Source organism: Osmerus eperlanus, chromosome 19 (assembly GCF_963692335.1).
Source record: "Osmerus eperlanus chromosome 19, fOsmEpe2.1, whole genome shotgun sequence".
NCBI lineage: Eukaryota > Metazoa > Chordata > Actinopteri > Osmeriformes > Osmeridae > Osmerus > Osmerus eperlanus.
The window spans coordinates 12272569-12288406 of NC_085036.1; the positions used below are offsets into that span (position 1 = coordinate 12272569).

Genomic DNA, 15838 nt, shown 5'->3' on the forward strand with positions numbered 1-15838 from the left:
AGAATGTATCCACACCTGAGAAACACGCTTCTACAGTTAAAAAGCGTCATCGTGTTAGACCAAATTGCGTCTTTCTGAATATGTACAATTTCCCTGTCCCGAACATAGCACATAGTTGAATAATACTTTGGAAGAATCATGTAAACGATCCCATTGTTAGATAGGCCTACTTTATTGAGTGCACACACAGAAAAGCATAATCTTTTCATCAATAATCATTATTTTGCCAGCAGGATTAGTGCAAAATGAAAACAGAACAACAAAGTGGAATGATTAAGAGCATTCATGAGGAAGAGACAACTCTTTTTTAGTCAGTTTTGATTTAATAGAACTTTTCACAAATCATTCATACTTTTCAAATATAGCACCACCTCCATAACTTGCCTCCCTGTCCCAACATTCAAGAGTGTCCTAAAACATATCATCCACAAAACCTTTCTGAGTAGCAGCCAGTGTATAACACAGTCTTCACCACTCAAGGCCTCTGAAAGATCTTGCCCCTTTGACCTTTAACCCCTCTCACAGATGACCTCAATGACGCTCTGCTCCATGGGGGCGGGGTCGAGGCCGCGGTGAGCGGTGCTAGCCACGATCTCGTCCAGGAGGAAGTGGACCAGGTTCTCGTCTGACACGAAACGCCACAGGTACATCTGCAGGTAGTGGCAGTCCACCTGGATAATAACAATACATGTGTTCACAGAGGAGACACTTTTCAAGCAATGTACAGGGGGATTTGAACCTGGGAACTCTTGATCTGCAGGGAAGTGCTCCGCCGCTGAGCTCTGGTCCGTACCTGGATCTGCTGCAGGCCGTAGCGACCGAAGGTGCGCAGACGGACGCACTCCAGGAACGTCTTCAAGCTTATCTTGATGATTCCTGTCAACACTGAAACCTGAGAGAAGAGATGACGTCAGAGACAGCAAGTGTTGGATCGAAAGATGGTGAATGACATTCAATACTTCTTGAATGTTAGAAATGTACAATAGCTGTGATAGGAAAATACAACTAAATCCAGATTTGTTTTTGTGTGTGGTTTGTTAAGAACCTATTCTTGTTTGCTCCTACCTTGTTAAACTCGACCGGGCTGAATATATCAATCCTTTCTGAGAACAGCTTGTGTATGTTGCTCAGGAGATTGGTATCCATGGGAGCACTGCAGAAGAGTCATACAACTATGAAATAGCAAAAAAAATCTAATTGTTACAGAATAAAAACCCATCAGAAGGGGTTAGTAACCTGGGCGTGTAGCTGGGAGCGTAGCGGGCCTGCTGTCTAGAGCTGCTGTACACAGAAAAGGTCCTCTTGCTGGAGTCACTACTGTGAGCCTTCCTCACACCCTCCTCATACAGCAGCCCCACCTGCAGGGAGCACGGGGGCCACAGAAAATCAGGACGCAGCACAACAAGTGGAAGGTTCTCAACATTCAGCCAGTCAGGAAGCAGTAGCACAAATCGAGGTTGCTCAGAGAGTCACATGATGCGATGAGGAAGAGGGCCGGCGGCTTGTGTGGATGTGAGCTTTACCTGCACGTCGATGGACGTGGTGTCCTCCACCACCCTCTTCATCACTGCTCGCACGTTCCGGGGCTCGATGGTGTTGACCCAGTCCCTCGTCTCCACGCTCTTCCTCAGCATCTGAGAGATGATCAGGCCCTGAACCTGCACACAGAGTCAGCTGGCGGGTAAGATAACAGCCCTGTTCGGGCTGGGAGAAACCATTGTACGTGGAAAAACGGAATAAATGTATTTTCTAGTTTCAGGTTTATTTATTATTAAGTACATTTGAATTTTTGGTCTTCTTTCAAGTTTCCTACCAGTCTATCCTAATCTTATTAACGCATAAATCCTAATCCTATGTTGGTTTAATATTCTTATCAACAATGTATATAATAATAGATAATGAATGTAACCATGACGCACCTTGACGTAATGATTCAGCAGTTTCTGTGCTGCCTCACGAGCCTCTGAACACAAAGCTGTAACGGCGGTTACAGGACTGTGATGCTGAGGGAGAGGAGCAAGAGATTAAACACACAACATTCCTGTCGTGACGTTGTTTTTACCTCCCTACTAAGAGATCACGGTTGAACTGTTCCCGGCAAACAATACAGACCCTTTCCTCGACTCCGACCAGTGAAACACTGTTACAACAACGCACTTCAGATCCTAGATTATCTGCTATTTCTTCCCACACGCACTAATATGTATGGTATGTCTGTAGCTTGGGTAAACGCATTTACATTAATGAATATAAATCAAGGAAATCTGCAGATCAAGAATCTTCAGAGTGAAGTGTCACCTGCACGAGGAACTGCTCGTCTGTGAGGGTGAGGATGTAGGAGATGGTGGAGGTTTCGTAGTCCAGGCAGAGACGAGACAGAAGCAGGAGGAGGGCTGGGGGCGTGGACCCCCCCCTGTCCCCCGCGCTCTCACAGAACTGGCGGGACGACTGACACACGAACTTGATGAAGCTGACCACGAGGCTCTCCCGCACCCCCTGGCTGCAGAACTCCCCCTGCAGACAGACAGAAGGCCGGGCAGACGCTCAATAACCAGGTGTGGTCGCACAAACTATACAGGAGGAGACTGGTGAGTGAGGCTAGGAGATGGTGTGGATGATGGGGTGGCGAGGGGGAGGGAAGGTTGGGTGAAGCCGCTATTTATCCCCGCTCTAGACTCACTCTGCACATGTGGAACAGGAGAAACACCACACCAAGATCTGACGGCACAAATCGGAAAGAGCTTCCTAACTACACAAGTTCAGCTTCGGCATCCATGTCCTTACCTTGAAGTAAGGCTTGTTCGAGAAGGTAATGTCCTTCGCCGTGAAGAGGTGCACCGACGCCAACACAGACTTGATCTGGTTGAGGATGGAGGCGGACAGGGAGGAGAGCAGCTCTGGCAGGCTGGTGGGGTTGTCTTTCCCCATGGACGACCCCCCGAGGCCCCCCACCCCCGAGGCCCCGCCCACAGAGAGCCGAGGCGCCGCCAGGGCCTGCCTCACGTCAGTCAGGCTGTCCAGGTAGAAGCTCTGGAGGGCCGCGAGGTACTGCTTGATCCGCTCCCTGGCTGCCCGCACCACGATCTCCGTCCCCTGGCTCGGCACCGCGGACCCGGGGAGGAGCTTGGTCACGGCCTGGAGCCGGCGGTGGAAGCGGTCCAGAGCGCGAACAAGCAGGGAGTTATCCCCGACCCCTCGCTCCTCCTGGATCCTACGCTCCACCAGGGAGAAGTAGCGGGAGGCCAGGTTGTCCACGAAAGTATGCAGCTTGCCGTTCGCCATCCCAGGGATGTTTTGGGACACGAGATCGCCCTCTTCTGGCCGGTTGACGAACAGCTCCTGATAGGACGCTATCACCAGGCACAGGCTGCTGACAAACTCGTTGCAACCTCGGTCAATGAATTCTAAAATGTCCGTCCGGGAGCTGGGAGAGGGTAGGGCGCTGGCTCTCGGGGAGGCGCAGGAGGGGGACCTGTGGGAGGCCACGGCGGGTGGTTCGGCCACGGCGGCGGAGGGGGGAGGCTGGAACAGCTCCGCCTCCAGCCCCAGGAGGTCTGCTTCCAGCCGTGACTGGGCGTGGCTCAGGAACTTGTCGCAGAGCTCCTCGGCTGGCTCGTCCAGCTGCAGCAGGAGCTCCACACACTCAGACAGGTCCTTGGAACTGGAGCCTCCGTCCCTGCGGACACAAACCACACGGTGTCTTCATCTGAGCTGGGATCGTTAAAACAGATCGGAGAGATCCCCTCCTACAGAAATGGCTGGAAATGCAGAGAGGAGCAGACCATCCCACAGGCCGGAGAGAGAGACCAGGCCCTACCTGAGCTGGAGAGAGAGACCAGGCCCTACCTGAGCTGGAGAGAGAGACCAGGCCCTACCTGAGCTGGAGAGAGAGACCAGGCCCTACCTGAGCTGGAGAGAGAGACCAGGCCCTACCTGAGCTGGAGAGAGAGACCAGGCCCTACCTGAGCTGGAGAGAGAGACCAGGCCCTACCTGAGCTGGAGAGAGAGACCAGGCCCTACCTGAGCTGGAGAGAGAGACCAGGCCCTACCTGAGCTGGAGAGAGAGACCAGGCCCTACCTGAGCTGGAGAGAGAGACCAGGCCCTACCTGAACTGGAGAGAGAGACCAGGCCCTACCTGAGCTGGAGAGAGAGACCAGGCCCTACCTGAGCTGGAGAGAGAGACCAGGCCCTACCTGAGCTGGAGAGAGAGACCAGGCCCTACCTGAGCTGGAGAGAGAGACCAGGCCCTACCTGAGCTGGAGAGAGAGACCAGGCCCTACCTGAGCTGGAGAGAGAGACCAGGCCCTACCTGAGCTGGAGAGAGAGACCAGGCCCTACCTGAGCTGGAGAGAGAGACCAGGCCCTACCTGAACTTCTGCCGTAGCTCCAGCGCCAGCTTGTCCATGATGGCGTGGCAGTCGTCCTGTATGCCCCTGAAGGAGGGCATGTGGCTGTACTGCTGCAGGACGCAGCGGGCTCGACGGTGGGAGCTCACGGCCTGGGAGTAGGCCTGCATCTCCAGACACTTGTTCAGCCTGGCCGGGAGCTCAAACAGGAACTGCAGCTTCCTCAGGAGGGTGTGCACCCCTGGGGGGTTAGGGAGAGGGGGGGTGGGGGGAGAGGAAGGGGAGAGAGGAGAGGGGAGATGAGAGGGGAGAGAGGAGGGGTAGAGAGGAGAGGGAAGAGGAGTGGAGAAGAAAAGAGAGAAAGGGAGGTTATGGAAGGGGATATTTGAACCTGGGAACTAACTCAATCTGCAGTCAAATGCTCTACCACTGAGCTATACCCATTATCAAGATAGTGATGGAGATGGATATGAGCGTGAGATGCTTGCTTGTTAGACTGTGGGTGAGATGCTTGCTTGTGTGGGTTTCCTACCTGACAGTTTGGTGATCTGAGCGTGCTGATCCTGAAGAGTCCCACTGATGCGGGCACTGAACTCTGTGATGGCGGCCATGTTGGTGGTGAGGCAGTCCATCTCATCTTCCATCTTCTTGAAATCATTCTTCATTTTTCTGATGGTGTCTGGGAGGACGAGCAGGGCAAGATTTATCACGGTCAAAATCATAATGTCCAATATTTACAGTGAAAAAAGAAAGAAAATAAAAAGATAATGGTTGGGTTGGAGATGTGTCTTCTCACCAGTAGCAGATATGAACTTGTTGTAGTTCTCATACACCAGAGTTTGCATGTCACTGTCCAAGGAGCGGATCTGCTTGACCATACAGGTCTCTTGATCCATCAACTCCCCGAGAGAACATTCTCTCCTCAGCTGCAAACACCCACAAGAATCGATCAATAAATAAATGAACAACAGAGTTGGCCTACAGCTTGTCTGATAGCTGAACCACCCTCGACGGGCTACTTCACTGCATCTCCAGGTGACGTTACCTTTAAACCAACTACTAGGCCTAGCAGTGTGGCAACATGAAACACTATCCAATAGCTACGGAATATACGGCTTAAAAAAAATAGTGAACAAAATGCGAAAAAAAGTCTCATTTACCTTGTTGAGATACACGTCAGGATCAAAATGTGGCCCGTTTATGTCGCAAGGATCCAGCGACTCGGCTTGATCCACGGTCTTTCCTTCCTCATTCAGACCGTAATAAAGCTTCAGCATGCCGTGCACTTTGCGCTTCCGCGCTGCGTCGGAGTCAGGAGAGCTCGTAGCTGCAGAACCTGTATCTTTGTCCATTTTGACAGATTGTCGGTTTGTACTATTACACATGAATCCCGAAAGAGCAGTGGATTCAACTGACAGCTCGCTACCACCCGGCTAGCCTGGTTAGGGAAGCTACCACAACAAATCTAATCGAGCATCCGGCATAGCTAGCTACCACGACTAGGAGTAAACATTGTCTTTATTTCTGCTTTCTTTCATTCTTCCAGTAGGGGGTGGAAGTGAAGTAGCCTACGCCAGAGATTCCACTGACTTTTTATTGTTCAAAAATGTTTACTTAAAATTACAGGAAAATGTATAACATAACAAACAAAACCGTCTTTTTAACTATTTAATTCAACCACAGTGTTTCAGAAAGATTAGTAGAAAGGTGTGTTAGAATTCGTTATCGTGGGTTGGACAAGACACTGGTTAAATATGGTAGTGCATATAGTGTAATTACAAAGGAAAGATAAACAGTGAAATCACAGTCTCGATATACACAGAACAAGAGAAAATAAAACTTAATGACAAAAACACTGAAGGCCAAAGTGATACATCGTTTTACCCAGAGAGACAGCTGGACAAGCTCATTACAATCTCCTAGATGCCAACTTAGCGTTAATACAAATAAAAAAGGCACTTGGTCTTGCTATCCAAACACTGCAAACTGGAAAGGATAAGGATTTACATTACCTATTGCTTCATATGTAAGTGAACATGAGGCAAAAAATGTGAACGTGAGACCACATCAAAATGATACAAAGACTTAGAAATAGAAATGTACACAGTATTCAAATGTATCAATAGTGCAGTCTAAAATACTGAAAGATGGGATCATACAGAAAGTGAACCTATAAATTTTATGGGTTTCTATCAACGAAACATACAAAATAACATAATTCAAGACCATGTTTTTTGCAGCTGTTAGTTGAAAAATTCAAATTAATGTTATAAAAGACCACATTCTTCAGTTTGTAAACTTATATTTACATTAGAGATGTTGTATTGAGTGACTGAAATTCTCCTTCTGATTGAACCAAACTCGAGAGAGAGAGAGAGAGCACCTGTTGTGTAAGTAAACATACTCGTTGAGTTTTCATTAACAAGCTCCACTAATAAAATGTGCAATATGCTAGAACAGGGAAGCTACCTGCTCAGAAACAGACATGCAAAAACTATCAAAACCAAACAACTTAACTGACTAACTAGTTTGTATCTAGAGCAGTGTTTCTTAACCTTGTCCTCAGGGCACCCCTATCCTGCATGTTTTAGATGTTTCCCAGCACCAACACACCTGATTCAAATAAATGGGTCGTTATCTAGCTCTGTAGAAGCCGGGTAACGAACATGCATTTGAATCAGGTGTGTTGGAGCCAAGAAACATCTAAAACATGCAGGACAGGGGTTCCCTGAGGACAGGGTTAAGAACCACAGATCTAGAGTAAAGTTGCAACAGCAGGTCTTTACAAAAGTTGCACAATCATGATTTGTCCAGCCATTCCATAATATTCTCCCCATATTCATGTTTGGTTTCTACATGTTTTGCATACGTGATAGAGGGGATATGTTTGAACTACTCACGGAATCCCTCTCTTTGGGGGTAAATTACGTGCAATCACCAATCCCACCCTTTCTGTAGGTATTGGCGCCGATTATCCCAATATTCTCATATTACATTTTATACACACACACACACTTCTGCATAAATATGTATTCACACTTTTGTCCCTCAATTGGTCCATTTGCATGATATCAGGAGTTCAACTCTTAAGCTCCTTCCATCTCAGCTGTGGGAGAAACCAAGTGTTTCCTACGTGCTCATGTTAGATCTACTGATTGTGATTACCTTAAAAACATAGGACATCTTTGATTTGTCCCACATGTCCCTGCATGTCAAGGCTTCAAGGTCTCCAGACAGAGTGAGGACCAGGTCCAGCCCCAGCCCTAGCCTCAGCCTCAGCCCCAGCACTCAGCCCTGCTCCAGACTCTCTGACACCTCCACAGCAGAGTATGAGGGGGCCTGGGCCTGCCTGGTGAAGAAGGAAGCAGCTCTCTTTGGCTTGACACGCTTAATTTCCTTACCTGCCCAGAAGGAGAAGAACAAGCAACACAAGAAGAAATTAAATGTCTACGTAGCAGCAAGTCTAAAATAAAACAATTACAGCTTATCGTTTAATTATTCAGCAGAAACTTGTATACAAAGGATTACAACGTGGGTTCTTTGATCTGCAGGAACAAGGCTCTACCACTGAGCCACACCCATCCTACTTAACCACTGCGGTTAACACTGTGGTTTACACATCAGAGAGCGAGCGAACAAGCAAGCCCCCCCCTCGCAGACTCACCGTTGTCCACATAGTCGATGGTGCTGAGAGAGTTCACCCTGCTGCACACCACACTGCTCTGCCTGCGCAGCTTCCCCCGCCTGGCCCCCAGGCCCCCGTCGCCTCCCCCCCGGCCCCCCCGCTCCTCCGTCTGGGGCGACGGTGCCACGCCATCCTCCTCCGACACGGCGGCGGCAGCCTCGGACGTTGAGCGCAGCTCCACACAGAACTCGATCAGACCGCTCATCAGCTCCGCCTGCAAACGCACGACACGGGAGTCATGTGACAACAACTGACCAATGATGTTCCTTCAAATCCCCTTCTGTATCCCGCTGTGGATCTAGAAGATGCTTGTATCCAAAGCCAAGTACAGACAGGGGGATTTGAACGGTATACAGTATATCGAGAAACACTAACTAGCGTCAAGCATAGCGTGATCCTGAGGGTTTGCCTGTGCACTGGTCTGCAGTGTAGATGTAGGACCTGTTTGGAGTAGATCTTCAGTAACTTGTTGACTGGAACGCCTGCGTCCTCCCCGTCAAACTCCAGCCACAGGATGTGGGAGTCTCCCTCCCCCTCGGGGTAGCTGTGGTCCCAGGACAGCTCACTGAAGCGAAGGCCCAGAAGCACATGCTGAGAGAGACAACGTCAGGGTGGAGAGAGGGAGGGAGGCAGAGAGAGGAAGTGAAAGGGAGAGAGATAGGGGGAGGAAGGGAGAGAGAGAGAAACAAGGAAGGCCTTAATCATAGGAGTGAAAAAGGGATGACATATCATTTAATCTGTGACCTCATCTATTCCTTCCCCCCTCCAGGCTCCCCCCTCCCCCTCACCTTCTCCTTCAGGTCGATCACATACACGCCCTCCAGGCTGATCCCCACGTTCACTGCTTTGCGTCCGGACCTCTGCAGGAGTCCCTGAACAGGTTTGTCAATCTCCCCAGCAAAGAAAGCACACCTGCGAAACACACAGGTGTTAGAACTACCCCCCGAATATAAAACACCAGCTTATCCTAACGACGATTTCTTTTCACTTCCTCTGAGCAATGAACAAAGAAGGATTAAGCCCCGCCCCCCTCCGTACCCGTAGTAAGGCAGAGAGTGGCAGGTGCTGAGGTACTGGCGCAGGTGCTGCGTGGGTTCAGGGGGGCTCCCTGCCGAGCCTCGTATCCTCTGGTACTCCTCCAGCAGCTTCTTCTCCAGCTCAGCATGCCGGCTGCCTTTCCCCCAGAGGGAGGAGAAGAGGCCCCCGCCCGCGCCCGCCACGTGCACGGGCAGAAAGGACGACAGCTTCTTCTCCCTGAAGGCCGACCCAGAGACGAGGGTTACGTTTGTGACTGACCCGTTACCAAAACTAGAGATCCGCATCCATGAACAACAACAACAGCAGCAGCAATCTTAACACCTGCTTCGTTTATTTTTTTGGTAGGAAAAAACATAAGCTAATGCTAAATGCTTATGCTAAATGTACATTCACATGTTATTTTCAAGCTGTTTTGAACCAAAACGACTTAGAAATAACCACAGCATGTGACAACAGGCGGGCGTTACCTGACAACGGCGGCGGCTTTCTGGTTGTCCAGGCCGGGGCCCTCCTCCAGGGCCAGAGACAGGGCTCCCAGGCTGGTCCAGTGGCCGGGGTCGCAGGGGTAGCGCCCCAGCAGGATGTTCCCCCGCGCCTCGTCGTACAGCAGCCTCAGCACCCCCTCATCTTCAATCTGGAACCAGGGACGGGAGATGCACACAGCAGACACCAGGCTTTGAAACCGATTACATTACAACCCTTTGGCTCATAATAAATCTTGTTTTTTAAACTGTATTGGGGAAGCACAAAGGTGATGTTTGGTTGACACAGTTGTGGGAAGGATGCTAACTGTACCTGTAGTTCTTTAGACTTGGGATAAAACACATTTCTTCTGTACTGCAAACAGGGTTCATCTAAAAGTTGAATAAAGCAGTGTAAACAAAAGGATATTACACACACACACACACAAAAGACTCATATTCCACTCCTGACAGATGCACAACAAGGATTAGGATTAGAGTGGACTAACCAGGTCATGCTGTGTGTGTAAATGTGCAAAAAGAAAAAATTGTAGAAGAAAATTAATCATCAAAATGGACAAGGCTAAACCTCCACCAGGAGAGATAAGACCTGCGAGCCCCCGGGAGCACACATGGTTCCCCCCCAGCCAGGCAGACGGCCTCACCCTCAGATATGTCCTCCTGCGACGCCTCGGTGAAGCGGTACAGAAGGTCCTGCCACTGCCGGCACAGTTTGTAGGGCTGGTGCTTCGGTTTCAACTGCAGTTCTGAGAGGAGAGGAAAGATGGTGGAGTTTATTCAACCAGGAAGAGGGCATATACATGCACGCTAAACATTAGTAATCTGTTTAGTTACGAATAGTGATTCACTGTCATTCTGAACATTCGGACAGGTCACCTCAAGAGGTTGAATTATACATAAATTAAACTGTGCATCTTCGATGACCAACAGTAAAAAGTATCCATTAATACCACATCGTTTTTTTTTAAAGATAATTTCTAACAGCATCCTATGGTTTTCAAACCACAAAAAGTACTTCAAGGTGGTCACATCAGTTAAAAATATCTGAATGAAAGAACCGTTGTTATTACCGAGCAGGGGGGAGCAGAGCCAGAAGGCAAAGACGTCCTGGATAGAGTCTGGAATGTGGAGAGCCTCGCGGACACTGCGACCCAGCTCGTGTACACTCACACAGCCAACTCCCTCCACACACAGGTGAACCGCACTGTCGCCCACTAAGTAGACTAGAACATCTTGGGCTGCAATGCAAAGCACACACAGGGAAACGATGACACAATTCATAAGAATAGCAGGCTTTAGGATTACATTCGATGTGACCGGCGGCCATCTAGGATTACTCTTGAGGTTTTATGAAAACCTCCGAACTGGATGGGAAATTCAAAGGGTTGATTGTCGAACCCTTTTCCCGAGTGACTGCTCACTTCCAGTGGGAGTGTTTTTGCTGTTCGTCAGTGTTTGGTATTTCATGGATTGTGGCGAGCATGATCGACCCGCTTGAAATGGAGATATGTTAATGGTAATTTCTAAGGTTAAATAACTAGAAGTAGGTCACTTTCAGTTGCGTACACGCCGTACTGTCACAGGTTTCAGCCTTAAATTGTTCTCGACCTTACCCGACACAACAGATTGTAAACAAAAGCTGGCTAACCAGCTTCACCACTGACCGCGGGTGACGGAGGAGGCAACGCTTCCTCTTTGCGAATGACCATCTGATGACTCCGGGGCAAAACCACACTCATCTCCTTCCATCTGAAGCAATAGTCAAAAGATTAAGAGTCTGTAAACGTTAACTGACATACATGTTAATATAAGCAAGATAAATGGCAGACGCTGCTCTTAAGAAGCACTTTCAGATAACTCTGGTGTAGGGCTAACGTTAGCTGGCTAGCTAGCAGTAGAAGTGACTATTTGTTCTAGCTTGCTAGCTAGCACCACCGCTGTGGAGCAACACATTTCTCCCGTTTACCTTTTGATGAAATAAAAGTAAGTTCAAAAATGCGTAAGAAACAGTAAAATATGTATGATGTTTCTTTCCCAATTTGAAAAAAAAAAAAAAAAAGATCAACAATTCCCTCGTACACAAACAAGTCTGGTCAAGCACCGCCAAATGTCAAGACTTACAATAGCTCCCACTAACGTCTACCGCCGCTGGACGTGCCCACGTATGTCACATGGGGTACACACGTTTTAGGCGCCGGCGGAGACCGCTTTAATATATCTGGGAGGAAAGAGACGTCCAATTTGCAATTTGTAAGGGTGGAGCAAGCAACTAGTAAGTAGGTTGATTAGTAGGCTATACACTATGTGTTAACTTATAAAACTATGTGAAATACTTACTAGTATAACTACAGTTTTTCTAAATGGGTATCGACACAGTAGTTCACTATTTTATCGACATTTTGCAGGGCTGCCCTGATTTTGCCAACTGGACAGTGCACATTTTCACCACGGAACGGCAGCATATAGCACTGGAAGGCAGGACAATGGACATTACATGACAGCAGCAAGTCTGAAGATGAGGACGTGGGTACAGTAGAAGCTAAGAAGTTAAGAACTCCGATAAGGATCTTCATGAGACAGTTTGGATGATTATTCATTGTGCAGTTAAGTGACGCTAAACAGGTAAACTAACAGTGTAAAAAATAATCTCAGCCTACCACGGTTTATGTGGCGTACAGTCTGTTCAAGACAAAAACGAAATGTTTCACCATAAAAGTGTTTTGCACAGACTTTTGTCCGCAAATAGGCTATCAGATCATCTCACATTTCGAACGTGTGTAAAATAAAAAGATACATGATAAAAACCGGATTACATTTAGTCATTTAGCAGACACTCTTATCCAGAGCGGATTAGAACATTTGGGAAGCACTTGGCAAACTAGAACCTGTAAAAAAATAATACATTGCCTAGGTTGAGGTTATGGTTGAGTTCAAAGGTCATTTTACAGATCTGAAGTATGACGTTAAGTTCATCATCATCATCATTGTATCAAATTAGAAAGTAAAATGCTAAATGCTTTGTGTGTTTGTTAGTCTCTGCATAAAATTGCTCTGAAGTTTGATTGTTTTATTCTATCTTATTATGTATAGCCTATATAAAAATTATAGGACCATTTCGTATCTTAGAACTAGGCTGACAGTTATTACTCTCCTACATCTTGAGTCAGATGGCTGAGCGGTTAGGGAATCGGGATAATAATCAGAAGGTTGTCGGTTCGATTCATGGCTGTGCAAAATTACGTTGTGTCCTTGGACAAGACACTTCACCCTACTTGCCTCGGGGAATGTCCCTGTACTTACTGTAAGTCGCTCTGGATAAAAGTGTCTGCTAAATGTAAATGTAATGTACCAGGTTCTGACCCCCAGTGATTCATATTTAGCCTACAACGATTAGGCTTTATTAAACCTCATTACACATAAGACCTCCACAGGGTTGATCCATCTCTTTCTTTGGCCGAAATACCCTACTTCACCTATAGATACTGTGACCTTTCAGTCAATGCTTGTCCATCCTCAATAATAAACAACACGCTTCACGTTTCAGTGAGTTGTGCGGAGACGGGAAGAGCCATGCCTTTGGTGGAATTTGCTGCAGGATGCATTTCAGGTAATGTGAACAATCTTCTCATGTAAAATCGAAAAATCTAGATTTCATCAAAACTTTACATTACATTTGTAATTGAATGGCATACTTGGAGGTCTAGACTGACAGAACGTTCTTGTGTTCCCTTATGAAGGTGGTGTTGGATTGGCTGTTGGCCATCCAATAGACACAATGAAGGTCAGAATATACGTCAGCGTGAACGTCATCTTTATGTTTTACGTTTAAATTCCATTACTAACCTCCGTGTCCCATACCTGTATAGGTGCGTCTGCAGACCCAGAGTAAATATAAAGGGATTCTTGATTGCATAACAAGGACCTACTCTCGCGAAGGGGTAGGCTTTGCATACTCTAACCCTAAATGAAGCTTGAAGTTTGGCTATGCAAGTATACTCAGTCACATCAGTAGTAATGCAAGAGACTTTCTTTCTCTTTCACATCTCTTTATATATAAAATAAAACTTTATTAATCCACAGGTGGGAAAATGTTTGAAATGTATCTTAGATTTTGTAGAATGAACATTACCGCATTCAAGATCTTCACATACAACACACATATCAGAAGGGTGGTAATGCAATTTCATTTTCTCTTCATTCATCTTTTTCATTTATGTTATGTTTTCTCTTGGTCCAATCAGATCCATGGGTTCTTCAAAGGCATGGCCTTTCCGGTCCTGACCACTGGCATCACCAACTCTGTGGTGTTTGGCTCCTACAGCAACGCTTTAGACTACCTCACTCGCTCCCAGCGCAACGAGAGGAGCAAAGGCAACCACGCCTCTGCAGCAGCTGTGTTTACGGCCGGGTGCTTCTCTGGTGCGACGCAGGTACACTGCTGCACGGGTGGGCTGCGGCTGTTATCACACGCAGGCTACAGAATCCCCAGGTGTTCTAGAACATCGGATGTCTTCTAGAACATCTACGAGTTCTTGACACCTGCACGTATATTATGGAATCACAGGATACAAAGTTAGGAGAGTTTGGATAAGCTTCTGCTGAAGTAACACAATGTGAGTGTAAAGATTTAATGGTTCTCAAACGATGGTGGTCGAGTTCCCACAGGGGGCGTGGAGCGAGGGTGGGGGATGGGAGGGGTGGAGGGTGTAGGTGATAAGAAGAGAAGTATATTCCTTTCTAAAGAGGTTTGTATTTGGGGCCTGGATCCCCCAAAAAAAGCAAAACGTGTGAAAGCATGGATGTGGAACACAGCTCGTTTACAGGTGTTTCGCTCCTGGCTTTTTGCTTCCAGGTGTTGGTCACGGCGCCCGTCGACCTGGTGAAGGTACGCCTGCAGACACAGACCCAGAAGGGGGGCCGATACCGGGGCCCCGTCCACTGTGCAGCGGTGATCCTGAGAGCGGACGGGCTGAGGGGCCTGTTCCGGGGAGGGTTTGCCCTGGCCTTGAGGGATGTGCCCTGCTACGGACTGTACTTCCTGCCCTACGAGATGACATGCAGGGCTCTGACTGAGAGCGGAAAGCAACCAGGTGAGTGGAGTCGCTCGTGGTTCCGGTTTGTGTGTCACAGCGCGCTCCCCTGCTCAGAGGTCATGTTGGTGTGGATGAGTATGCGTATGTTGTTAACTGTGCATGCCTGATCCTTGATCTTCAGGCACAGTCCTACCGACGAGCAACACAATGACACCTGTCACACTGTACAATGTCTGAAATGTCGGTCGGTCACCCTCAGGTACGTTCGCGGTGTTGATGGCGGGCGGGCTGGCGGGCGTGGTCACATGGGCCTGCGCCACCCCCATGGATGTGGTGAAAGCCCGTCTGCAGATGGCGGGCGCTGGGGGCCGGGAGTACGACGGGGTCCTTCACTGCATGCGAGTGAGCCTGCGAGAGGAGGGACCCAGGGTGTTCTTCAAAGGCCTGCTGCTCAACAGCCTGAGAGCCTTCCCTGTCAACGCCGTCACCTTCCTCAGCTACGAGAGCCTCATGCGGTACTTCACCTCCCTGCCAGCTGACTGACACACACTGACCCACAAGGACAGCGGGGTTTCCCGCAGCACTTTTCAGTTAAGGCGGCCACCTAAGCAACACACGCCTGCCGCCTTAACTACGTAGTCCAAAAAAAACACTATTTTTTATAGCGATATCCGCCGTTGTCCTGTTTTCTCCCTTCCATTCCAAACCGTGACCAACGCCAGTCTTACAACTCTGCAGAACGCATTAGTCTATCGCACAAACTAGCGGGAAACCCCACCTTACCACCTTAACTAACACATTTTCTGTGGGAAACCCTGGACAGACAAGCTGAAAACAAAGAATACAACAGCTACGGTCTTGGACTTAATTCTCTTTAGCACCCTGGTTTTGGCAACGCCTTTTTGGAATGTGAATGTGTTCATTTTTATTTTAGCAGACGCTAAAACTGATATAAGCATTTATTTTTTTTGCACATTATTGTTCCATAGGATTTAGCGGTGTGCCCTGATGAAATGATACTGTGGCCAGACTGATGTGAATATTTCTTTAGGGATCATGGATATGGGTACCTCACTATCGTCCACTAGACTGCATGTACCATCCCCCAGGGTGGAGGCAGCGTGGCGTTTCCTTCAGAGGAGGCTGCTAGTTTAACCAGTATGTACTGTATGTATGTAGTATTCATATCGTATACACGCCTAAACATGACTTTATAATAAACATACAAAACAGTGAACTACATGGGATTGTAG

The 15838-nt window shown here is 48.1% G+C and overlaps 3 protein-coding genes across 4 annotated transcripts; 1 reads left to right on the top strand and 2 right to left on the bottom strand.

The window, feature by feature from the left end:
* Positions 1 to 152: 152 nt before the first annotated feature.
* Positions 153 to 5878, bottom strand: vps51 (VPS51 subunit of GARP complex). The gene is made up of 12 exons (XM_062485673.1): positions 5508 to 5878; positions 5144 to 5273; positions 4880 to 5026; positions 4369 to 4588; positions 2785 to 3676; positions 2299 to 2514; positions 1920 to 2003; positions 1524 to 1658; positions 1237 to 1358; positions 1066 to 1153; positions 794 to 892; positions 153 to 671 (listed from the first exon to the last, which is right to left on the bottom strand). The coding sequence occupies exons 1-12, from the start codon at positions 5730 to 5732 to the stop codon at positions 510 to 512; spliced, it is 2520 nt and encodes an 839-aa protein (XP_062341657.1). The 5' UTR covers positions 5733 to 5878; the 3' UTR covers positions 153 to 509.
* Positions 5879 to 5927: 49 nt separating this feature from the next.
* frmd8 (FERM domain containing 8) lies at positions 5928 to 11729 on the bottom strand. 2 transcript variants are annotated; one of them, XM_062485676.1, is made up of 11 exons: positions 11674 to 11729; positions 11217 to 11301; positions 10623 to 10790; positions 10197 to 10298; positions 9866 to 9924; positions 9538 to 9704; positions 9071 to 9286; positions 8821 to 8944; positions 8474 to 8623; positions 8012 to 8246; positions 5928 to 7748 (listed from the first exon to the last, which is right to left on the bottom strand). In XM_062485676.1, the coding sequence occupies exons 2-11, from the start codon at positions 11299 to 11301 to the stop codon at positions 7636 to 7638; spliced, it is 1419 nt and encodes a 472-aa protein (XP_062341660.1). In that variant the 5' UTR covers positions 11674 to 11729; the 3' UTR covers positions 5928 to 7635. The 2 variants fall into 2 exon arrangements, with proteins under 2 accessions (XP_062341660.1, XP_062341659.1); XM_062485675.1 differs by lacking the exon at positions 11674 to 11729 and adding an exon at positions 11519 to 11667.
* A 232-nt stretch (positions 11730 to 11961) lies between these two features.
* Positions 11962 to 15812, top strand: LOC134039670 (solute carrier family 25 member 45). The gene is made up of 7 exons (XM_062485678.1): positions 11962 to 12174; positions 13097 to 13159; positions 13290 to 13333; positions 13419 to 13490; positions 13794 to 13982; positions 14405 to 14642; positions 14845 to 15812. The coding sequence occupies exons 2-7, from the start codon at positions 13123 to 13125 to the stop codon at positions 15126 to 15128; spliced, it is 864 nt and encodes a 287-aa protein (XP_062341662.1). The 5' UTR covers positions 11962 to 12174; positions 13097 to 13122; the 3' UTR covers positions 15129 to 15812.
* The last annotated feature ends 26 nt before the right edge of the window (positions 15813 to 15838 follow it).